At 34.6% G+C, this 27268-nt stretch overlaps 1 protein-coding gene across 1 annotated transcript in view; it reads left to right on the top strand.

Moving 5' to 3' along the window:
• The window catches only part of dally (division abnormally delayed protein), a 484927-nt gene that overhangs the window by 298847 nt on the left and 158812 nt on the right, over window positions 1-27268 (top strand). Inside the window, exon 2 of the mRNA XM_089647675.1 lies at window positions 3247-3390. Coding sequence (XP_089503801.1) covers window positions 3247-3390 — 144 coding nt within the window. The remainder of the gene's footprint in view (window positions 1-3246; window positions 3391-27268) is intronic.

The following is a 27268-nucleotide window of genomic DNA, read 5'->3' as shown; positions in this document are numbered from 1 at the left end:
CCATCCAGACAACCATGGCAGCGATGATTGCATTATTCGATTGGCGTTATAGGCACAGAGCTGCACATTTATTTGAGCAGGCAGCCTAAAGAGGGGCTAAGAAAAAACTAATTGTGTTTTTGTACGCACTGTTTCTTCAGTGACGACTCAACATATTTTGTAGGTTTATAAAAAAATAAAAAAATAAACTTTTTTGATGGGTTTAAATTTAAATTCAAAACGACCGATTTAAGTTGGAACTCAAATTTGTCGTACATAATTTTTTTATTTCGACACAAAGAACGCATTTTTTTACGTTTTTCAATTTATATTTACGTATTAAGTTGTGAAAGATTATTTTTTAAATAATTATCTTTAACTCACAAAAATAAATTTGCCTCTAAAATTGTGAAAAAAATTACTTTTTTAATGGTCTATATTTTTTAATTTAAAACACAAATAATTAAAACAGTATATATCCCTACTAGATATTTGCTGTACCTTTTGATTAATTTTTTTTATTAAGTATTGGCCTCAAATCTAAATATAAATTTTAAATTGTATGATGAAGGCCGCACAGCCGTTCCTCTTAAGGACAAATCATTGAATTATAATTATATCAATTAGAATATAACTGCCACAACCATTTAACGTTGGTTGAAATGGCTTTGGTTGTGTTTGGGGACCAGATCTGAATAGCCAGGTACTTTTCCCTCTTCATCCACCTCATCTCCTCCCCCTCCCCACTACCTTCAGCTTCACAGCATACCCTCAATTGGGCATGCTATAGCCTCACTACTGGCTCTAGACGGTTTCGAGCTGTTGGGATTCTTATGCGCTTTCAAAAATATAACATTTTGTGTAGAAATTTTAACTGTTTATATTGCAGGATTACGAAAAATAATTCAGTTTTCAAACATATCTATTGATTGTAACAATATTAATCTGAAGACGATTTGCCTATATCTCTTTCATTACACTGAATAATCAGTTATTTGAAAAACTTTGTGAACTAGCATATTAAATAAACTAGAAACTCCTTCAGCCGTACGACCCATTTCAAAAGCTATCCATCAACCAAAAGATAAAAAGCTCGTAAATTCAAATGAACTAACCCGAATTTCTAAATTTAGAAAAGAATTTACATTTAAATCAACTAATGGAAAAATATATTTTACGCTTGAAAATTACACTTTTAATTTGATAAGCTTAACTTTTATAATTATAATTTCAATTTATCAAGAATTTTTAATTCATTTACCAATTCCAATGTTTTTTCATTACCAACAAAAAGGTCAGACAAGAATATATATTTTGTTTTATAAGGATAGGGACTTTATTTATAGTTTTAATTTATTTTTATAGTAAATACAAAACTGAACAGACTTCGAAGGTTCGTGATTTTGAAGGCTGAGATAGCAAAAAAAAAACTGTTTATCTTGTCGTTTCCGAAAATGTCTACAATCTTAGATAAATGTTGGAAAATTGGGCCAACCCGATTCTTGTTATTTTTCATACAATACAGAATGATCTCAGGAGTTTTTTTTTTAAATTTAATTTAATCATATTTTATGTTATGTGTTATAAAGAGTCCCAGTACTCAGAGCTGTTAAATCTATGGCTTACCCAATTGGGGAATGTTGTGAGGCGCATAAGAGTAGGAGTACGGGAGATGTTGATAAGCACACGTTTATTCAAATCCTGTTAGCCAACCTCATAAAACACATTAATGTAACATATCAGTCAAGTAAATTCAACCATCAGATGGTAATAGTAATAAGGCCAAATGAGCCGCTGTACTAGTTAGTTAGACACATAAAGGGGTATTGTTATTTATAAGCCATAGCTAGTTAGAGGATGACGAAAGAATCCATAAAATCAAAAAAAAATCAACCTCCAATTTTATTTAACGTATTGATTCTTAATTATGATGTTTTACCAGGGTAATATTGAAAGATGTTTCCAGTCAAAAATTTTGATATACACGAGCAAAAGATCTGAATTTTATTTGCATATTTTTTTTTAAATTTATCAATAGTTGTAGTTGTACGTAAAAAAATACGCAATTAGTTACAAATTATTACAAATTAAAAATTTAGTTTTTTCTTGTTTTTCGGCTACATATTTTCTATTTCACTTTTTTGTTATGCTAAAAATTGACCTAGTAGATTTAGCAAACATGCTCTGTGAGGCATCATTATATCAAAACTAAAAAAAAAACACCAATTAAAGTGGAGAAATTATTATTATTTTTTAAATTAACCCCACACGTGTGTGGAGTTCATGTTAAAAAATACACAGGAGGCCCCGCGGAAAATAATTTCCCTTAAGGCCTATGTCGTCTTTGCTGTCTAGAGGATCTTTTTAAATAAAGGAAGGATAGAATGTTCTACAAAGTAAGAATATATGAGGGGGTGGGTAAGAATCCGAGTGTCCGTGTGTCCAAGAGTTAGGTATGAATCCATCCCTCCCACAGCGGTGCATGGCGTTGGGTCGAGAGAATCCTGCTGCAGAGGTCAAAGGGTCTCCGTCAACCGGCCTCTCCCGATCCGGTCCGCCATGCAGCATGTGGACAGACGCATCCGCCGCCAAGACCTGGACAAACCTCACGAACCTGGGCACCCCAGTCACCAAACATAGCGAAACCCTTGGGGTGGCCTACGGCAGTGTTGTTTATCCAATTATTAGACGAATTCAAATTTTTTGGAAACAAATACTTGTTGATAGTTCCACAATATAAATATATATATATTTTTAAAAGAAAGACAAACATTCCCGGGTTACGAATAACCTGACAATATTTGAAAATCTCCTTCTACCACCACAGTAAGCTGAAAATGTTGCTTGTGTTGTGATGGAGGACTTAACCAGCCGAGTAATTGAACACACTACGCCTAGATGGGACCCAAACGCGATGTCAACTCGGCCACCGACCGTAATATATTGCAACGTAAGCTGATTAGAATTTTTTTCATACTAGTGGAGCTGATTTATTTGGTGAAATTGTTTAACTCTGGATGTGCAAAGAGCATTGGATCGATGGCTGAAGATGTCAAATTGTATGAATAATTTTATATTACTTCCTACTGTGTACCTACCTTTTTGTACATATTTTAAATAAATAGTACATGGTGTCGATATCCAAAATTTTGTGAGAATATTGGAATGAAAGTTACATGAATTTTGGATCATTAATTTTTCTTTTCCCTCCATCCGTTTCTCTTCCATGTGTGATCCAATGAATAATAATTGTTTTTCCGTTCCCAGGTGCGACATGCGCCGGGCGATGCTGTTCGGCCGACACGGAAACGCTACTGCGTGCTGCGGGTCGCCGCGACCTCGAGGCTTTGCTCCGCCACCATGCGCGCTCACTGCACGGCCTGCTGGTCACCACCGCGCATACTGTCCATGGTAAGTCTCCTACCTTACAACCAACATACTATTACTTATAATTGACATACAACCTTTTCACCCGGACTTTCTCCACCCATCGCCTTGCAACGCAGTTATACGTGTACACACTGACCCTCAGGGTATCGATTCTTCAATCAGGCCACTCGTCAAAAGTACGTACATTTTTATTTTTTTTTATTTTTTTATTTATTATTTAACATTATAAATGATAACAATATGCAGACTTATAAATAATTTGTTCATTATTATTCTATTTCTCCATAAGTTGAGCTCCAGGAGCTCGTGTTTATGGGAGGAGTCTTTACATTTAGTTCTAATGATTTAACAATAATCAAAAACTTTTGAAATAAATACAAACATAATATTAACATAGGTACACAAATTAGATGACATTGGATGACGTTCGTATTTTTGAATCTCATCGAAGGTACATACTCACATACGCCAAACGCCAAGTCATTCCACTCGAACAACGAGTGGGTCGAGTGGAATGACTTCGTCAAGAATCGAGGCCCAGATTCCTACCCACCCCTCATACCTTTTTCTTTCCGAAAACCTCCACTCCTTCAATTTCTCATCAGACCCTCTACACAGCACCCCAAAGATAATAGGTTAATTATTTTCCTCAAGGCCTCCCGTGTAGAGCTAATCTAAAAAAAGAGTTCGTGGTAGCTGGTGTTAGACGGCTACATCAAAACTAAACGACAAAAACCACATTATTAAAAACACTTCGATTATCACTTCTACATACACTTCCCCACAATCTACACTTCTGCCGTGATGATGGACGCTGTAACACTATCCAAAATATTTACTAAAAGAAGGATGAATAAAAACTAAAATTCACGATAGTGAATATAACACACATAGTTTTTGCTCCACGATTTATTTTCTGTTTTATACTCCTGGAGGTCTAGCACGAACGCCTTAAAATTATCAACATTGACACCTCAAATTGTCGATGAAATTTGGAAGTTGAAATTACATTAGATAGTTTGTTTATTGAGCCGCTTTTGAGTTCGCTCCCCAGATAAATTTGTCGATTAGCAATTTTTTGTAAATAAAAATTATTGGATACTTTTAATTGAATTTGGTGAAACATAGTTTCGACAGTTATTCATGATATCGCGAGAACTGCCTAACGACTCTTAGTCAATATACAATCAGCAAATCAAAATTAACAAACATTGTCAAATTTTGTCGTTGTTTCGAGGAATCTCTACGTGTACCACCTACCTACAAATCGTGCGTCGATTATGTGTCTTCAATCTACGAGGCAAAATTCCTTGTACAGTCTCGTCTTGTGTTCCAGTTTTAGCTCGCTCTACCAAAATCTCGATTCTCCGTAATTGCTGACAAAATTGTGTCAGCCCACTACCTTTCTTGTGGCAATCTGAACATCATGCTCGTGCGCCGTGATGGATCCCGACCCTATTAGGGAAAAGGGCAAGGCCACTATGATGTTGAAAAATACTTCCGTAAAAATGATAAACGTGTTTTTAACACTTCAGTTAGTGTGCTTCTGGTTGCTTGAGATTTTAAAATATGATATCTTACGTGATTTTATTTTTAAATGTTAATATCGCACAAGAGTCCCGACTGTTCCCAACCATCTGAAGCCAGTGAGACATTTGAGCAACGTTACAACTCCGAATTGTGGGTATACCCCAGGGCGATACTGAGAATATCTTCCAGTCTGAAATGTGCCGCAAGTATACTATATATTATTTCAAATTGTGAAATAACACAAATTCATCAGATAAAATTTACATGCCTACGCCGGGATTTGAACCTGCGACCTTCGGATTGCTAGTCGATTGCATATCCCCTCGACCACGGAGGCCGTCAAGTATTATTTTCGTTTCCTACTTATTGCGTATTTTGCTGAAGAAATCAATTATTTAGTGAGACGGCATCGGAGTTCCCCTAAGCCTTAATCCGAAATATCGGTACAAACTTTTGAAACATTTCAAACAACTAAGTAGGACTTAATTCAATTGGTTTGTTAACATTTCGATAACTAGTTTCTCTCAATAATGCCCATCGCTAGTTTAAGCTATTTTCGCCTTCTAGTTTCAGGTGGGGCAAAAGTAATGTCATAATGTGAATTGGCTGCTTTTTTTTAGCAATGGAAAAAATTGGGCTCTGTTTTCACGGAAATTTCAAATGAAGGTTTGCACGAGACGCTCAGCCAAACGCTTAATTGTTCGCGCACATAGTGCAGGACGACGAGGAAAACGACGACGAAATTCATGCTACATTAAAACAACAGAAATGAAATTGGTCCAATAAGCAGTAACAATATTTCCGCGTTCTGCAGGTGTGTATTTGCAAAAATAATGGCGTATTCACGTTAAGACATTACTTTTGCCCCACTTTGTTCATTCACTCTTAATAAATAGTATAGTAATTGGAACTACATGTCTACTTAAGAAACGATCTGATTTACATCTGAAGACAATCCCTTGCACTCTCAGCAAAAGTTCATTACACTAACTCATAAATTGTTAGCACTTGAAAGCCCGCTAACACGGTTTGAAAACTCGCGGTTCTTTTTTAAAATAACAGAGGGCGCCACTTCCGTTTACAGCCATCGTAAACTGTACAGTAATTAGATAATGAATTATTGAAGTTATTATGTTTTCTAAGTAAATATAGTTTATTTAAAAAATACATAAAATAAATTATTACACCGTGGTTATGTGCTTTGGGTAATACAAAATGAGGGTAACCGAATAACTCATCAAAATAACAATTCAACAAAACTTTAAAAAGTGATAAATAAATTTTTAAAAACTAGGTTAAATAGGTTACGTAGGTAAGGTTAATAGGTTAGTTTTTTTTTTATAATCGCTTTTAATTACTTTATTTCACTTTTTAAAGATGTGTTGAATTATTATGAAACCGATACTGGCTTGAAATGTCCTAGAAACCGCGCTATCCTGTATCAAGACAGGAGAGCCTGTGCTAAGCCACGATCTTGCCAGGATAGGACGCCGACTTGCTATCCTTGCCTGAAATGCTATCCCCGTGTAGTTCGGGCATTTCAGAGCTGAAGATTTTCGTCTAATATCGAAACTTATAACTTTATTTAAGTTTATCTGATTAGACCTGACTTTCCGGCTATCGAAATCTTGTTGTGTTAATTTTAATTTAGAAAACGACCCACTAAAAGTTATCTTCTTGTTACTTAATCCACAAGAACAGTAAATAATGAGTACATCTTGGTGTGTGTGTTGTTGTAAATGTGCATATAATACTTAAAATATATTTTATTTTCTTTTGCCGCTACCTTGAGTCATAAAGTTAATATTGATCCGTGAAATCAAATGTAAGCAAAGTTTTATTCCGTCACGTTTTCCAGAACGATTTCCCAGAATTATTGTCTCCCAATCATTTCGCCCATTACGGATCATTCAATTCAAATAATATTTGAAGAAAGGCTCCCTCCTCTAATCGACTTTATATTATTTTCATTACGCCTTCGCAGAGCGACTGAAAATAAATATTACTCGCGTTTTATTTCTACGAATTTTCAATTTCATTTTAACAGTCGCTGCCGAAATTTCAACCAGCCTCGTTAATTCTAAAAACGTTTTAAATTGAACCACTGAACACGATTGTTAAATATCGGATAATTGGGTATCGGATACCTTGTTTCATTTAAATTACAATGGGACTATGCAGTTCAAGTAAGTGTTAAACAATACATTCCTATCCGGGTGACACAATCGTAATGGTAATGAGTAACACGTAACATGAAATCATATTTCGTAGCACGTGTTTTAATTGCGAGACACGTCCCGTCCTAGACAAGCGGCGTGAATGACGGTGTTAGGAAGAATGTACTATGCTCGCTCATCTGCTTGGCTCCTGTGACTTCGTAAATCGGATTATGCAAATGCACTAAGTTGCCTAGAAAATTGAATGAAAATAAAATTACCGTCATCCTTCCGGTCGCAATAAAGGTGCCACACGCCAATGGATTTAATTGTATGGATTAATAATACTCATAAACAACTTATTCGTGCGCAGAACTATCTGGCATTTATTTTCTGTCTTTATTTTATTTTTTAACTTACATGTTTATTGCCTGAACCCCATTTGCACCTTCTATTGCGTCCTTTATTCTCCCGGCAATCCCTTCTGCGTCCATCTTGTAATTTTCCAAATACATAATCGTTTCTTTCTTAACTTACACACTATTACCATGCTTACTTCGTTTTGCTTAATTTAAGTGAAGAAAGTGAACAAGAGGTAGAAAATTGGGAATTACCGGCCATTCGCTTCAAGTCACCAAGCATAACTAAAGACATTTCAAGCAAATTTCCTCCAGCCTCACAATCCATTCAGCTTCACGACTCTTTCAGTCTAAAAATTCACTACTCGATTCCTGCGGCCTCACTATTCCTTCAGTCTTACGATTCCTTTAGCCTCACGACTCCTTCAGTCTCACGATTCATTCAGCTTCGTGATTCCTTCAGTTTCTTGATTTGTTCAGCCTCACGATTCATTAAGCCTCACGATTCCTTTAGCCGCACGATACCATCAGCCTCACGATTCTTTCAGCTTCGCGATTCCTTCAGCCTCACAATTCCTTTAGCCCCACGATACCATCAGCCTCAATATTCCTTTAACATCACGATTCTTTCAGCCTCGTAATTCTTTCAGCCTTACGATTCCTTTAGCCTCACAATTTCTTCGGCCTCTTGATTTGTTCAGCCTTACGATTCCTTCAGCCTCACAATTCCTTCAGCGTTATAATTTTCTCCAAACTGAAAACCATGCATAGTTTACTTGGAACTTCTACACGGCATCAGAGATAAGAGAGAAATGTACATTCTATTCGGTACAAATAAAGTATTTCACGATGTTCTGTGGCCTGTTTTGACTTTGTGTAGGAAATAAGATAACACGTGTTTCTAAGTTGAATCCTTGGCCTATATATCTTCTTCTCTGTTCAGTATTACAATAATACGACGAAATATTTAACATTGGTTGCGTGTGGTTATGTAGTACATACGGTTAGCTTCGGAAGTATAGGTGGAAAAAGCACTATCTTAATACTCGTATTATATGCCATGTTCAGGGTGGTACCGTTTAACTTTGGGAAGTGATTGATTATTCATAATGTTCTAGGAAAAAAACCCTGCTTTTTTGATTTTCTGATTTCTTAAGTGGTGAATTATTTAAATTCGTTGTTTGAAGTTTTTCAAACAGAGCTATGTACATATGCATAACCTATTAGTCGTAAGGTTAAAGTCGGTCAAACACATTTCACATTTAGAGAGCCACTTACTGTCCCTATTAGTCGGGACTGTATAACTATAAAGAATCGGTTACACAAATCCCATAATTTATCGAAAATATGTCTTAACATAAAAAAAAATCCTTAGATTTCATGTTTCGAGGTACCACTGTTAGACACGGTGTGTGGGTGTTATGAATTCAAAAGCAATTTCTCCCCGAGCAAATAATAACGAAGAAATATTTTTCCAACTTTTAAATGAATGAACATTTCAAACGAATGCTTTTCCACAGCCTCCTTCATCTGTACAAAACATACAAACCAATTCTGACGATTTACAGACAACTTTATCCTAAAGAATATTTCTTCTACCCGCAAACACCTGTGGAAATTTAGAAATGGATTTGCCACAAAACAAAATTTAAATAAATTAATAACACCCTCGTGATAAGAGTGGTGATACATCCCTCTAAAATAATATTTTAACGCAATTTTTTTACGATAATAAGTTGTAAGTATATTAAACATACTTTTTATACGTCCCGCCTCAAATTTTGAATCACTTATCGTCCAACGCCCTAGAATAATTGTTAAAAAATGTTTGATATAATGATGATTATTTAAAATTCACTGATAACTCTGGGTAAATTTATGGATAGCGTAGTATAAGAAAACCACGCACTTAAAAATTCAAGACCTATATGACTGGTACAAGTTCAGATCCATGGTGACGATTGCCATAATGATAGCCAGCCGCCGATGTTTTGAATTTCTGTGTTTGTTGTTTCAGAAGTAGTTTAGCATGTAAAACCTTTTAAACTGAAAGTAAAAAGATTGATTTCCACCCGCGCTTTAGAAGTCTGATAAATTATACTGTGGAAATAAAAAGAGTTACAAAGTTTTGCCGCGGATCTAAATTTGAATTAATGAAAAATACCCCCGCATTAAGGGTGCCCAAACTCCCATCGAAAAGCGTAATTTAACAGTTGTTTTGCGATAAATATGAACGTGGAATAATGTGTTACTCCGAGGCACAGGTGATGGCCGGTTTTGGCTAATCTCATCCCAATGCGAGTGAGAAGGGTTCAATTCCCACCGGGGACACAGTATTAATACCCAAGTAAATCTTTTCTAGCGTTGCTGGGTTTAACCAAAACCTCCTAGATCACGAGGCCGGGACACAGCCTCTAGCAGTCTCCTACCTTTATCTGGGATTTTACAAAAAAAAATCGTTTTGATTTTATTTTATTTATTTATTAAAACATCTTAAAATGTTTCAGTTAATTTAAAATACTAAATAAACATGCATTATTTGGAGGTTCTCATACAAGTTAGGAGGCTGATTTGATTCAGTGTCCCGGCCTTGTGATCTAGGAGGTTTTGGTTTAACTCCCCTGGGTCCGTTTTCCAGTAGAATTACAGAAACAATATCCATTTGAAACAACCTCAATTTGGGCTTAATTTATTTGATGGCCATGTTGATTAATAAATTCAAAGTAAATCAAATAACTGATGTAGATAATTTAAAATTAAGACAATTGGTCTTCAATTACTTTCTTCGAAGTACTTTGTGGCTTGCTATAATTATTAGATAAAAACAAACGAGTTTTGTTAAAACAACAAAAAATATTTTCGCAATAGCAACAAGTACGGAAATTATAATCGAAGTTTTCTGAAAAAATAATTAGTCGTTTAAACTCACATTTATGTTTTTGTTAAAATTATATAACATTTTCAAATAATATTTCATAAAAAACCTTTGATAATTTAGTACGAAAATTGATGTTTTCTTAGTATAATTTGATAATTATTTTTTCTATAATAATTATTACTTTTTATAAAATAAGATGTTATCAAATTAAATGCTTAATGTTTATAAAGTTGATCGTTATAAATCATATTTCAAAACCACGTTTAATGTTCACAAAATACAAAATAGTTCCTGACCTAAATCTCTGCTTTTCCATTTAACATTTCTCTCAAATTTAGGCATTTCCTTTCAGTTTCCCCGTTTCAAAAACCTATTGTGGTTTTCTTGCAACTCATGGGAAAAACAGGGAAAATCAATTTATCATTAAAATCTATAAAATGATTCCATGGCCTGGTAATTTATTCCCTTTGTCTTTATTTCGTTATTACAAAATACGTCCCTCGATGGATCTGTTTACTTTAATGTACATAATTCATTTTTATTTGTCAGAGTTTTAAAGGGCGGGTGGAAACACGCATTTTCAACTTGGAAAGGTTTTACAATGAGAAATTCCAGTCAATTTTTTTAAGAGTAAATATTATACATCACCGTATTTTTGCATCAAATGACGTCATCATAGTTGTAAACCTCTCAGCGATAGCATCTCGATAGGATTGAGATGACGTCAAAGCAATGCCCGATCGTTGAGATCAGTTGTTTTTTTTACCATTTTTCAAAATTTATTATTGATGAGAGGGATTTGAACATTTTTAAAATATATTTCGAATTTATAAAAACAGTTTATTTTTAAACAAGTTCTGCTGTGTAATTATTAGGTATTACGCGTGACAGCTGTAATTGGGGAAACTTTACTGGGGTAATAACCATTAATAATTTCTAACATTTTACTCAGAAATCAATTAAGAAATCAGTAATTGAAATTAAAATACCTATCAACAAATAATATAAATGTATCGTCTGTAAGTGGGCTACCCACAGTTTGATAATGCCTTCAGAGGGCGAAACAGCTGTCACGCGTAATAATAATTACACAGCAGAACTTGTTTAAAAATAAACTGTTTTTATAAACCCAATAACAATATTATTAAATATATTAAAAAAATAAAATGGAGTTCTACAAATTAAACTTAATAACAATAAATATTTCGAGTAATAATATTTTTATTTTGAATTCGATTACATGCTTGTAAGGATAATATAAGACATTTTCTCGGTAAAGGAACTATTTGTAAATGGCAAGAATTTGTCATTAATACATATATATTTTCTCAGGCGTATTCTCCAGCGATATTCACGTGTGAATAATTACAATATTAATTTATGATATCCTTGTTTATTATTTACTCCTGCGCCATTACAGACTCGACGAGGGAGTTTATTTATCTAACGTTGTTTTTTTCGCCTCGTTTTTGGCATTTCCTTCGTACGTTTAACCGTAAATTTCCCCCACAGAATATCTAGCTATTTTGCATTTACTTATTATTGAAGAATCAACAACAAGTAAACAAATAAAGCAATTTTGATAGACTTGGATTTGAAAGCCTCCGCGCTTTAGCGGTTATAAAAGCTCGCATTGAATACAAAAGCCGCATTTTCCACTTGATGAAATGATCCAAATCTTGCGAATCTTTATTTTGTAATTTCTGTTTCATGATTTAATTTGTTATTTAGATACTTTTTTTTGGTGAACCAAAAGTGTTAACTTCCAAAAAGTTTTTTTTAAATACTCGGTGAAATATTTAATTGATAATGGTATTATAGTGGTTCAGCACAAGAGTTCCTATGGTACGGAGGCAGTGGTACTATCGCATCCTAACTTTGAGGAAAGCGAGGGAATGAATGAGTGAATGGAATGAATTCGAGAAGATTAAGAGAAACCTCGAGAACTTCCGATCTAGTCAGTAATCATATCTAAAGCCATTTCCTATGAAATTGTGAGATCAATTCATAATAACTGTAAACGAACGAGTTAATTTTTTTTTTTAAATAATTAAAAAGCTTATTCTGCCATAAATATTACACGAATGCTTTTCAATTCTGAGAGGATTTAATAAATATACCAAATCATCCCCTGATTTCTGAGACAAGGGTTACATTATGCGTTTATTTACCCCCAGGGTGAATGCGGGCACACCTGGAAACAGCTTAAACCGGGAAACGTATGATAATCACCCAATGGTAAAAAAGATCGGTTCTTAGAAATTATTGTTTGCATTAGTGTAATGAACCCTTAGAGACCTCAAGTATAGCTACTTCAATAAACGCTATCTCCTGCTTCTCATGATCATATATTTTATACATAGAACTCAAGTAACACTTTTATGTTTAAACCGAAAAAACTCTTTCCTTGATCTTAGCTTCTTCAGAAGTTCAAAAATTTTATTGACCTTTTAGTATGTTGTAAGTTCAGTAAGTTTGGTTTAATATACGATGAAATGTCGCTAAATAATAATGTTATTCTTATTTAAATAATAAGAATCAATAAGAATACCATTATTAGTTTTATAAATATGTTATGTTTTACTTGCCTCCAAAATTGAAAACTGAATGCCGGAAGTTTCTACATAAGATTCAGTTTTATGTATATGCGCGCTCCACAAGCTGTTGTGTCGAAATAGATCAATTGAAAATAAAATAACTTTTTTGAATAGTCCATGTAACAAATAAATATGCATCAATAACATGTATCGGTCTCCGTGGTCGAGGGGAAAGGCTCTCGACTGGAATTCCGGAGGTCGCGGGTTCAAATTCCGGCCTGGGCAAGTAAATTACATTTAATTAATACGTGTTTTTTAACGATTAAGTGATTTCATATATGGAATACTAAATTAAATAAATGAATCGATCAAAACATTTTTAAAAAAGCCTGTCGTAAATATGAAATATAAAAGATTGTTTTTAAGATATCGCGTTTGTATAATTACATCAAATCAGATTTACGAACTTATTCCCCAAAAAACTGTGTTGCCATCCATAAATAATAATTTTATCCCTAAAGAGACTTTCAAATTTCGCCGTAGGAACTCATTATTCGAGGGTAATCCCACCCACCTCCGATATCCCGCCGCAGGTAATGTCACCCCGACCCTGTTCCACCCTCTTCCAACCCTGGACCACCGTAAACTTACGTACTTTAAGCCTAAGGGTAACATTGCCTCGTTTGAAAAAAGTTTAAAAAAAAATTACTTCTCGAAAAATGGTCGATCTGATTTTTTCATATGGTGGCTCTCGTTATGACCAATTTAGTGTTTTTGTGTTAAATTCGTAGAACTGCAGATATATTATAAAATCAAATTTAGTAATGTTGTTATTGTGCCAGCTGTTTCGGCGTTCAAAGGCCATAATCAAACTCTGGTTACGTCACATTGAAACGACTTATTTGTAAACTGATTTCATTAACCTATTCTTTATTTGTGTTGTGTTTAGAGTGATTTATTAGTATTTTCAGTAAAAAGTAATTAAGTAACGGAAATCATTTTTGTGAGGCTCTTAAAATATTGCTTTTCCTTCCTGTAATAATGACAGGTTTGTCTTAATTGTTTTATTAATGAAGTGAATACTTATAAAGTCAATAGCCATTCGTTATTACCCGGTTATGGAAATTTATTGTGATTGGTAAATCCTTGATTTATTTTAAGGAGTTGTATTGGTTCGTGTTCTAAAAAATACTATTTTTTCAATGGAAATTGTAGAACATATATCCTCCCTGCTACCAAACGATTGCATATATACCATAGTTAATGGGAAAATTTTACCAGTCTGAAGATGGCCGTGATAGGCTGAAACCAGTAACGGCATAGGCTTTCCATAACATGAAATCTGGGTATCATTTTCGAGCTGGAGGCAACCTACGAGAATATTGCGAATAAACTACGATATCGGTCCAAGTTTACCACCGAAGAGGGCACATAGAAATAACAAGACCCTGCACAGAAAAAGTAAAGTCCACTAAAGTAAGGCAAAGGTTTGCAGAGCAGTCGATTATGGGACTTTTTAGCGCAGGATCTGAATGTTCGTTTTTAACCAAACCGCCCAGCGTAGCGAAGGTAAAAATGAGTGAGGTGGGTAAATTATGACACATTTGTAAATGCGTCTACCTAAATAATGTAAAACAATATTCAATTTTTTAAACAAGCCCGAAATTTTGTTCACTCGATTTGGGATTTGTACTTGTAGTGTTTTACGCGACCAGCAACTTGGGCGCCGTTATAAAAAGGACTAGAAATTCGTAAACAGATTATATTTTTGCAGACTAAATGCTGATATTACAATGCGAGCTGAATGTGTACTGTCATTTATTGACAAATTACAGAATGGGAGACGGTCACGCCCCCTTCTCACTCCTCGCAACTTGGTTTGTTTCCCTTTCCTGATGGCCTAGTCTATCAAGTTCAATGTCTATGGGTAACGGTCGTATATAAAAAAGTGGATAAAAGTTTTAAATTTTTTTCATAAATCATTATAATAGGATTCCACCACAAATTGTCAGTATTTAAAAGAGAAATATGAAAAGGTATTTGTTACCCCACGAAGGACACAGTAGGGAGGTTTTACGACAGTGGAAACTGGTAGGCTGAAATGGACCCGGCGTGGGTTATCTCGATCTGCCACAATAATGCTGACAAACACACTCTTGACATCTTGACGGGTGAGTCTCTGGGGGTGGTAAAGTAGAGTAAGAGATTAAATTATAATTACTAATTTGTCGCTCCTTGTAACCTATATCTCGGCGACAAGAAAGGCAGAACTAAGTTGGAAGTTTAGAATCACTGTATTGTCACATAATGACATCAAATTTAACATTTTGAGAATATTTATTGAAGTAAATAGGATTATGCAGAGCGTACCCACTATGGAAAATACCACCTAACAGCAGTGTTTTTACAACGTGTACCAACACAATAACACCTCTTGAAACCCATTTCCCATTTCTACCGTCATGTTACATACTTCGCTTGAACACTTAAAGTTTTTAAGCTCATAAAAAAAAGTTTTTTGAAGATAATCTCTTTGCATTATTAGCCGAGTTAAAAAAGTAATCGCAGTTTTTATTTAAGTACCACATATATACCGTGATATATGTAGAGAGGTTTTTACTCTATTTTAAATAAATCACAATCAGAAACATTTTCACAACGGTCGTTTGTCACGCCTGTTAATTATAATATTTTTTTATTAGTGCGCTCCCTCTAAAGCTCGTATTTAGTTATCTCCCTTTCAAACCCATCTGCAGTAATATTCTTCTTCTTTTTTAATGCCTACAACGGAAGCTTATATATTTTATTCTTGTTTAGACCAAAACTTTGCATTTCAAACATTTCATTCATTTTTCGTACATTTTATATTATATCATTTTATTTATTTGTACAGTTTTCTTAATATTCGTATTCCCATTCGTATAATCAAACATATTAATTACATACTTATTTAGTGTAACAGTAATCATAACGTAAAATTTCCTATTTAAATATACAACCCTTGTTGGTGTTTGTCACCAAACACACAGTGATACGAGTATATCAGCTGAAAACAAAACATTTGATTACGAAAATATTTTACAAACTGTAAAATCCATTAAATATTATTTATTATGTTATTTTATTTCTATGTGCGTAGTAAGTAGAGAAAATAAGAGATTGTACGAGTATATATGTGTTGGTCAACCAGGTGCAATTTGAAGATATAAATTTATTTATTCTTATATAATTTGATTATGTCTACTGCCAAGTGATGCCTAGGCTTTTTATAGGACAAATATAATAATAAACCTACAGCAAAGACCTTTCTATAAGCGAAAATGACTCATCCGCAAAGGCTTTTAGGCCTTGGGACTGTGCAAGATGAGCCAAACGAGTTTGCTAAAGATTCCGCCATAATAAAATAAATTCTTGTGGTTGCAGTATAGTTGGTCGATGCCTGCAGCACTTACGCAAATCTCTGCACAAATCTAAATAACCACTGATGGTAGATACTCGTACATACTCTAGGCATCTCCCTGGTGAAGACTGTTGCGTATCGAAGATTGGTACTTGAATGGACTGTACATAAATAAACTAGATCAATATCTTCGGGCTTTTTGTATCAAAAAGTTGGTCATAGAAAACCATAGATATGCCAGACAGTAAAGTTATCATTCCGAGCCTACTTATTATACTATACACCAATGAAAAACTCTGAAAGTTTATTCCATAGACTTTCAGAATTTTTAATTGGTGGATATAGTTACGCAATAATATGACGTCCCAATATTAACGGTTTCAATTATCGATCGGAGTTATACCCCCTGGAACTGTAACTCTAGTGAGATAAAAATAATCGAGCAATCGTGCTTGTTTATCACGAGGAAGATTAGGAGTGGGGAAAAGGATGTTTGTTTAATTTGGTTTAAGTTCTGGTGTTTTCTTGAAGGTTCCTTGGCACTATTAATATTTGATGTATTTTCACTTGGGGATGATAAGTTACACTCTTTTACAATATTTTTATGAGATTAATTATTACGATAGGCGAAAAATATGCAACTACATGCGACGACTGGTATTCGAGCATAAAAATATGCAACTACATGCGACGACTGGTATTCGAGCATAAAAATATGCAACTACATGCGACGACTGGTATTCGAGCATAAAAATATGCAACTACATGCGACGACTGGTATTCGAACATAAAAATATGCAACTACAGGCGACGACTGGTATTCGAACATAAAAATATGCAACTACATGCGACGACTGGTATTCGAACATAAAAATATGCAACTACAGGCGACGACTGGTATTCGAACATAAAAATATGCAACTACATGCGACGACTGGTATTCGAACATAAAAATATGCAACTACAGGCGACGACTGGTATTCGAACATAAAAATATGCAACTACATGCGACGACTGGTATTCGAACATAAAAATATGCAACTACAGGCGACGACTGGTATTCGAACATAAAAATATGCAACTACATGCGACGACTGGTATTCGAACATAAAAATATGCAACTACAGGCGACGACTGGTATTCGAACATAAAAATATGCAACTACATGCGACGACTGGTATTCGAACATAAAAATATGCAACTACATGCGACGACTGGTATTCGAACATAAAAATATGCAACTACATGCGACGACTGGTATTCGAGCATAAAAATATGCAACTACATGCGACGACTGGTATTCGAGCATAAAAATATGCAACTACATGCGACGACTGGTATTCGAACATAAAAATATGCAACTACAGGCGACGACTGGTATTAGAACATAAAAATATGCAACTACATGCGACGACTGGTATTCGAACATAAAAATATGCAACTACAGGCGACGACTGGTATTCGAACATAAAAATATGCAACTACATGCGACGACTGGTATTCGAACATAAAAATATGCAACTACAGGCGACGACTGGTATTCGAACATAAAAATATGCAACTACATGCGACGACTGGTATTCGAACATAAAAATATGCAACTACATGCGACGACTGGTATTCGAACATAAAAATATGCAACTACATGCGACGACTGGTATTCGAACATAAAAATATGCAACTACATACGACGACTGGTATTCGAACATAAAAATATGCAACTACATGCGACGACTGGTATTCGAACATAAAAACAAATAACACTTGTTTTGGGCTTCTTTTTTCAAATCTTTATTCCCGCTTTCTTTTAAGGTAAGACTATTAGGAATAGAATAAAATGATGGAAATGCAATTTTGGTAGGAACTGGAATTTGAAAAATCATAAAACTGTTAAAAAAAGCCATCAATTACATTTTAAGTTCATAGGACACAAATTTAATAATATTATTACGATTATGAATTATATTTACATGGGACGTGCAGCGAAAAAAATCCTCTTTTTACCTCCAATCGACCTCCAACGCTTCAACGCTTAACTAAAACTACCGAATCCAGTCTACGCGTACAGCTTATCGCGTTCTAATAGTAGAACGCGTTTCTAAGAAATATTAATACGCAATAACGCCTCTAATTGTATAGCTGCTCTGTGTGTTATTATTAAGTTCTGCAAATATGTCAATGTTAATTATTGTGACGGCGTTTTAGGCCGTTACCAAACTGCTGAAATTGCAGTCCCAATTCGGGGGTTTAAGAGCACTGGGACCTAATTACAGAACCGGTGTTTTGAGTAAAGCTTGGTTTCGGTGATGCCACAATCATATCTATTAGTGACACGAAGCCCTATCTCGTATATACAGCCGTTTTAGAGATACAGTTGGGCATATGAGCATTCCAATCTTTATTTGCGTTTAAAGCTATATTTTTGTAGATAGCCCCCTGTGATCCCAAACCCCCGAATAATTAAAACTAAGATGCTGGAGGAACAACAGTATTAAATTTGATTTATTTTATTAAAACAAAAATCCGTTTCGGCGAATTAAACACGATAACAATAAATAAATCAACCAAAATTTAGAATCCAAACGTGGCTTGAAATGGCAAGAACCTTTGGTGACCAGATCTAATTAGCCAGATACTTCCTTACTTAAAAAAAAGTAGGATAGTAATATACATAATTTACATAGTATAGCACCCTTGAGATTATTTTTCATTGAAACAACTCTCTAAAAGTTACACAAATATATTTTTATACGGTAGGTATTATAATTCAGTTGAAAGTGCCTATTTTTTCTATAAATTGTTGCACCCACAAACCCAAAGCTTTTGGTAAATCATTTGTTAAAGCTGGTTAACCCTTGTAATACCCCCGAGCTTATATTTCGGCTTTTATGAAATCGCCAAAAATACCCTTAGCCGAAATTTCAGCCTTCAAAATGTTTTATGTATTTTCAAACGTTCAATATATTTATAAATAAAATGCAAAGACATCGCAAAATTGGGTCTATTTTTCTCAATAAATACAATAGGAATGTACCAAGATATATTTTTTCTTTCAGGAAATTAATATAACTATAATATAAAACTTTTTGTTTCTGACTAACCTTTCAAAATTTAAATTACACTAAAACTATGATATCTTAGAAATAATAATGAAAAAATATATATTTGTCTTCTCGAAACCTGTTATTTATGCTTATTTCAAAAATTCTCTTCGGAATTCTGTGATAAAATTTACAAAATCAAGTAAAATGTTATTTAGTGGTGTTAGAAGTTAGATAAATTTGAAATATTTTCCCGGAAAAAATTATACTTTCTGTAAGTGAAATAAACAACCTTAAAGTATCAGAATTTTTTTTTAAATTTGTGATTATCATTTTAATCAGCCTTCAATGTCGAGAAAAAAACGACACAATTTATGTTAATTATGGCACGAATCATAGTGGATTATTGCTATTTATTGCCATGTACCATCGATAAACCATCACTCATCATATCCGAAATAGATAAAGTGACGAAGATATTGACTATTAATTTGGGGACTCCATCCATGTACGGTGTGTGGCTAGACCTATAAAAAGTTAGTGTGGATTGTTTAGTTCGTGAAGTCATCATTAGAAAGCAAATACAATTCGTCTATGACAGCATAGGGTTAACTCCGTCAGGGTTACGTGTCGAAAATTACACGGCGAAAATTACATGTTCTAAAATTACACGACGTAAATAATTACTCCTCAAGGAAATTGCACATAGAATAAATTGCACTTTGAAAACGTTTCATCCATTAAAATCGCTCACATTCTTTTTTAATAGTTTTTTCTGATTATAATTAGAATATACCTATATAAAATTACACGTCAGAAAATTTACAGTTACGCAGCGAAAATAATTACACGTGTAGGACATTACACATCTAACCAATTACACTCGTCAAAAATACACACATTCAGTTCTTTAAATTCAATGGCTTGTACCGAGATTTATTGGTGTGTAATTTCTGAAAAGTGTGTAAACATAAAACTCATGTGTTGCACAATATTAAATAAGGGAATCAGAAATCAAAGAATTGCGTGAATGCTGAGAACAAAATTTATTGAGTTTAATTATCAAAATACTCATCTATTAAATTACATTAATATCAAGTTAAATAGCAAGAGACTCTACGTTCATTATTAAGATCAGGGCATGTTCAGATCGTTAAACAAAATCTGACTAGTGATGCGAAGATACAATACTAAAATGTTAATCTGCGGGTAGTAAAAATTAAAAGGATAAGTTTCACATCTCAAATATTAATCCTGCTTGATTATATAGGGCGCCAGCTCTTCCCAAATATCTTGTGAAGAACAAATTTATATTATTTAAAGTAAACCATTTTGTAAAATCTAATTAGCATGATGACAATCGCTCACGTTTTTAATGGCGCAAATCTCTCTGGAATCTGTTCCGTGACGTACGTCCTGACAGTTGTCCGAATTCCCTAGAACTGGCTTGCAATCTCAGATGTCTATGATTAAGTACCCGGCCGTGGCTGTGTTCACAATTGCACGCTTCTTGAGTTAATTAGTTCTTCCAAGCGCTTGACAACGGGGCGAGTAGTTTCAAATCGTTACATTACTCCCTTCCCTCCAAAAAAAATTTCCAAGGAAATTTGAGGCCCTCCTGGCGCCTTTACACATCTCAAGACAGGAAGCTTGCTGATCATGCCAATAGGTGATATGCTCTGGAAGAATTGATTTCAGAATGTATCCTTGAAACCAGGTAATTTGTATCCAATATGAAGGTCACGTACAGGGTCCAGGTCTTGAAGGCAGAAGTGGTGATTATCAGCTTAGAGGTTTGTTTGGTGATTGTATGAAGGCGAAACTCCTCCTCCTAATCTGGCCATGATGAATTTTGAAACTGCTGGGATGAGCATCCAAAGAGTGTACAGATGAAAGCCGAAGATCAATGTAGAAGAAGAAAGTTGAAGTTCAATTTTGATAGTCTTCTTGATATTGTCCAGTGCAGATGACAGGTCCATTTTGTATAAAGATGTCCATATGAATATGAAGTTCTTCCTTCCATGTATATTGTAATTGTTTTGGCCAAAAGCAGCAATGAATTCCACCGGGCAGTATATGTTAAGGTCTTGAATTTGTAGTGATGATTGCGATTTAACGTTGATGTTAATTCTTGATGTTGCGAAGACTAAGCTATACTATAAAATGGTTTACTGATGAAAATTAGAAAAAAAATTAAGTTAGAACTGATTGTTTAGTTATAAAGTTATAAATTGAAGTTTCAAAACAGCCCACCTAGATGTCACTCCTCTAAAATAGAATGATATTTTAAATATCTTTATAAATAAATTTTATTATAATTTTACTAACAAGTTATTTCAAAGTTTAAAAATTTAAGCTGTTAACTGTGAAATAGATATTAAGATTTCTATATGAAGATGAACATTATTATCTTTCCTATAGATCTGAGTGAAAATAAGTTTTGTTTTTGATATTGATAAAATTTGAGACATAAATTAGCTTGTGAATAAACAAATTCTGTAATACCCCATTGTAGTATAGTATAAATCAAAATTTAAATTTTCAGTTAAAATGTAATCCGATGATGAAATTAGCAGTAAGATTGAATTATTCTTATTCTATTTTGTAAATCTCTAAGAATAAAGAACCAATTAACATTCCATGATTCGATCAAGAACAAGGTATTGATTGAATTATCGAATGCTAGTTCGACTTGTTGAGGTCATTCCGAGCTCAAGAATGGCCCCCGCAACCCGAAGAAGGAAGCTTTATTATCTTTAAAATAAAATTAAAAGTAAACCGACGTTGGCATATGCCACATGCATTTTTTTGTGTTGAGGATTTCAAATCTCTCTATTTAATTAATTTATATTTATTTTTATTCTAATTTGTAAAGATAAAAAACAACATAAAATGTGAATCCAAAAAGAAAAAAAACCCAAATGGATAAAATAAGCACTACCAAAAGAAATTACATAGAAAACCGTTGGCAGGGTTTCATAACTTCCTAAAGTTACTAAATAGATATTCTAAGCATCTGATTGCTATCATGTGATGAAAATAGTAACCCAATGCCAAAGATTCTTAATGAACTCTTCGGTTTGCCTTCTAACTCAAAGCAACATAATAAATAGTACTAACTATAAATCATTTAATCTATTATAAGAAAATTGTAACCAATATCCAGCAGATCCTGCAAGGAATATACATACTCATTTGATACTATAGATTAATGAATGGGATAACCCAAATTAACATTAATAATTTGATAAATATAGGCACGGTATTGTACCACATGCAATTGAAAATGCACTATTTCTCCAGCTTATAGTATGTAACATCCCCAAAGGGCATAAAAAACTTATTAATAATAGCATAATGAAACAGAACAAGACAAAGAAACAGAACAAGACAACGAAACACAAAACCCAACCGTATTCTACTATAAACTATCTTGAAGATACGCCCACCATTCCGGACTAGCAAGCGCATCTTGAAAACAGTTAATTACATAACCATTTCAAAATGAAAACTTCAAAAGTACATATGAAAATCATCAAAATCCCAAACGGATGTACTATGTACTCACACACATCCAAACTTAATATTTGATGACTTGAATATATAAATTTACAAAATTTAGTATTATGTACATTCATATGCACACATTCAATGCGTAAGGGTAAGGGTATGTCACCCTTGCACACTGAACAAGTATAAAAATAGCAAAATACATATATTAGTAATACCTGGACACGGACAAACAAAATAACATCATAAACAAATATAAAATTGCATTCAATGTGAGAACATAAGTTTTAGTCATGCTCTCACGTTAAATGGAATCTTTTAATCGCTTCCACTATTGCGCATAATGGAAACAAAAGTATATAAAATAATTAAAATACCCTCCTGACCTACACGACGTTAATCTGAGATTTCATGTTTGATTATATCCTTAATGTGAAAGGTTCCCACAGGTTTTCCATTTAAATCAGCTAAAATGTAAGCAACTGGAGACAATTTCTTAATGACTTTGCTGCGAATAAACTTGGGAGCTAATTTCGCTGAAAAATACTTACTAGCGTCTGAAAGAACGAACGATCGGCGCCAAACGATGTCACCAATTTCATATTGTAAGTCCCTACGACGTAGATTATACTGAGTTTTGTTCTTTTCATACGACTGCCTTAGAGACGTACGAACCTGTGAAAAAATATCGTTCAATTCGTCCAAATCCGAAGCCCAAGAATCCCGTGCAGCAAATCTGATATCTTCGGGGTTGAAGTCTGAAGATTTGTAGTCGTTTCCTGAAATAATAATTTCCCTACCAAAGTTCAAGAAAAAGGGAGTATATCCGGTTACCTCATGTACTGCCGTGTTAATAGCTAGTTCAATTTCATCTAGACAATCTGCCCATCTCCGATGATCACCACCGACGTACGAGCTAATAGCAGACACTAACACTCTGTTAATCCTTTCAACCGGATTATTTTGCGGATGGTATCTACAGTTGTAAAAGAGGTGTCTTATATGAAACTTGCTAACTAACGCTTTCATGTCTTTTGAAATATATTGGGGACCATTATCCAGAATTATTGTATCAGGCACCCCAAACTTGTAAAATATCTCATTTTCCATGATCTCAACAATATTCTTTCCAGTAGCTTTTCTTAATGGGAAAAGTTTAGAGTATTTTGTAAAGAAGTCAGAGATTACTAACAAATATGTATGGCCTTTTTTGTAGGAGCTGGGGAAAGGACCTAATAAATCTGTGGCAATCATTTGCCAAGGACGTTGAACCAATTTGGGATCACCCATTAGACCTGGTGGTAACTGATTCGTACTCTTATGACCCAAGCAAGTGTGACATTTGCTAATGAATGATTTTACGTCGGCCGCCATCTTCGGCCAGTAATATTTCTGACTAATTCTATTCAAAGTCTTCATAATACCAAAATGAGCACACGAAGGAGGTACATGATATTGTGTTATTATATCTTTCCTAGACTCTTTAGGTACCACTTCTTTCCAGTCATACACTCTGTGTAGCGCTTCCATACTCTGTATGTGTTTGTACAATACTCCATTATCAACTTTCCAAGCATGAAATTTATTTGGAAAAGCTAGAACATTTCTACACATTTTATCGTACCACGATTCTTTGGTTGGTGAAGTTTGTCCTACTACAGCTAATTCTACGGGATCACGTGATAATGCGTCAGGTACTATATTATCTTTTCCTTTACGGTGTTCTATAATAAAATTGTATTGCTGTAACCTGACAGCCCATCTTGCTAATCTGCCTGTAGGAGATTTAATATTCACTAACCATTTTAGACTGTAATGATCTGTTATTATTTTAACCGGTATGACAGAACCTTCTATGTAAGCCCTAAATTTTTCCAGAGCAAAAATCATTGCATTTAGCTCTTTCTCTGTAGTTGAATGATTTCTCTCTTGAGCACTCAGAGACCTACTAATAAATGATATAGGGTGTTCTCTACCCGAATCGTCTACCTGCGTCAGGACCGCCCCTATCCCGGTGTTGGATGCGTCGCATGATATGATGAAAGGTTTTTCAAAGTTAGGACAAGCTAAAACAGGTGCGCTCACTAAAATATCTTTAAGTTTTTTAAAAGCTATATCTGCCTGACTGTTCCATTTAAATTTGTTTCCCGTAAATTCCTTTCTTGTTAAATTATGTAACGGAGCTGCTATTATGGAAAAGTTACAAATAAACCTTTTATACCAAGATAATATGCCTATAAAACGTCTTAAGCTTTTTTGCGAGTTCGGTATAGGAAAATCCACTATGGCTTTAACTTTATCTGGATCGGTTCTTAAACCTTGACTATCGACGACATAACCCAGAAACTTTAACGAGTCTCTACAAAAAACAGATTTGTCCATATTGATAGTTAGACCCGCATCAGAAAGTTTTTGTCGAACTTTCCTCAAAAGAGACATGTGTTCCTCAAATGAAGTGCTTATAATTATTATATCATCTAAGTAATAAAATACTTTGCCCTCAAATTCAGGTCCAAATATTTTATCCATTAAGCGCATCATTCTAGAACTCGCTCCATGAAGACCGAATGGCATTCTAGCAAAATGGAATAATCCTCGTTTCGGAACAGTAAAAGCCGTCTTCTCTTTAGAGTTTTCCTCCAAAGGAATTTGCCAGAAAGCTGCTGTCAAGTCAATAGTAGACAGGTATTTAGCACCGCCTAAGGAATCTAGTATGCTTGAAACATAAGGAATAGGAAAACTGTCTTTTTTCGACAGCGAGTTTAAAGTTCTACTGTCCAAACATAACCTAAATGACCCATCCTTCTTGGGAACAAGTAAGATCGGACTGTTCCACGCACTATGACTTGGTTCCACGACTCCTAACTCTAACATTCTATCTAATTCTTTATGTACCGCCGGTAGCAAGTGTGGTGAAACTGGGTAATATCTTTGTTTTACCGGTTGAGCATCACCTGTGTCAATGACGTGATATTCCAAATCGGTTTTACCTAACCTGTCTCCCGAGATATCTTTAAATTCGTCTATAACGCATTTAAGCTCATGCTTCTGTCTATTCGATAAATTTAAGCTGTTTTCTAATCCTTTTATCTCTGTGACTGATTTCGGCTCAGATTTTGATTCCCGTGGTGATATATATTTGCAAATTTCCGGACAAATATTAAAATGTTGCCAAAAGTCTATACCTAGAATTACATTTGAAGTGATCTCAGGCATAACTACAAAAGTAAAATATTTGACAATGTTTTTATACAGCACCGGAACTGTTATCTGTTGTGTACATTGTACTGAGTGACCTGTCGCAGAAGTTAGAGAAAATTTTCTTTTTAAAATCGCCAAACTAAATCCTAATCTCACCAAATGTGTGTGAAAGTTATTTCCCAAAATAGAAAGGTGAGAACCTGAATCTAGCAAACCAGAAAATTTAGTATTTCGAACCTGAAATGATATGTGAGGACGGCCATCATTACCCGCTCTCTCCGCCTTTGACGTTCTAAGGTCCTGGTAGAATTTCTCCACGACAGCAAGCCAATTAGACCACTCCGGGTCACACGGCACAGTAGATGAAGATGTCTCCTCGCCCACTGCACAGGTAACCCGGGCTGCTAGTTTTTTCGGTTCTTGCATCTGCAGTCAGGAGTCTTTACACCAGGTTGACCACAGCGGAAACATCTCACTGGTTCTCTGAAATTCCCGTTTTGAGCGCTTTGATTATTGTTATAAAAATACCTTTGATTTCTTTTGACATTATGATTATAATTGTTATTATTGCGAGAGGCCTCCCTGTTATTAATATTAGATGGAGTATTGTTGGCAGAATTATTGGCTTTGGAATTGTAAGAATTTGAATTTGCAGGATGGTTTCTAGTATCCGTGCGACTATCTGCCAATTCTATCATTTTTCCAAATTTCTTTAGAGCAGTAATATTAGTCACCTCTGTAAGAGAAAGTTTATGTATGTATCTTGGCAACATATTACACATTAGAATTTCTAATATTTCCTCTTCCGGCAATTTCTTAGAGAGGCGATTATTCAATAGTAAGACTGTAGTTATAAATGAACCCAGGTTTTCTTTGGGTTTTTGACATGTAGTTCTTAACTGAGCTACAAGACGTTTCTCATGGTCCAAGAGTTCGAACTCCTCCTTCAAACCCGCAACAATCTCTGACCATGAATTAAAAGTAAAACGGTTCACCCTGAACCAGTTCAAAGCATCGCCTGTGAAAAATTCAATCGCGCTAGAAAATAGATTATTGGTACTTACACCACGAGAATCTGCTAGTTCTTCTACACGTTCTATGAAATTGCGTACGCATGTGGATCCGTCAAAAACCAGATTCCATTTGTGCACGGGGAATGGCTTGCAGGAAGAGGATTGCGTTTCCGCCTGTCCCTCCGGCGAAGCTTCATTTTTATTCAGCATTGTCACAGAATCCTGAATCTTGGCCTGACTCCTCGTAACAATTTGCGGTTCCGACATGACGTGA

The sequence above is a fragment of the Hesperophylax consimilis genome, chromosome 26 (genome assembly GCF_061612785.1).
Source record: "Hesperophylax consimilis isolate HC1 chromosome 26, BYU_Hcon_1.0, whole genome shotgun sequence".
In the NCBI taxonomy this organism is placed as follows: Eukaryota; Metazoa; Arthropoda; class Insecta; order Trichoptera; family Limnephilidae; genus Hesperophylax; species Hesperophylax consimilis.
Note: the sequence above shows the minus strand (reverse complement) of the source record. Positions and strands in the feature narration are given on the sequence as shown.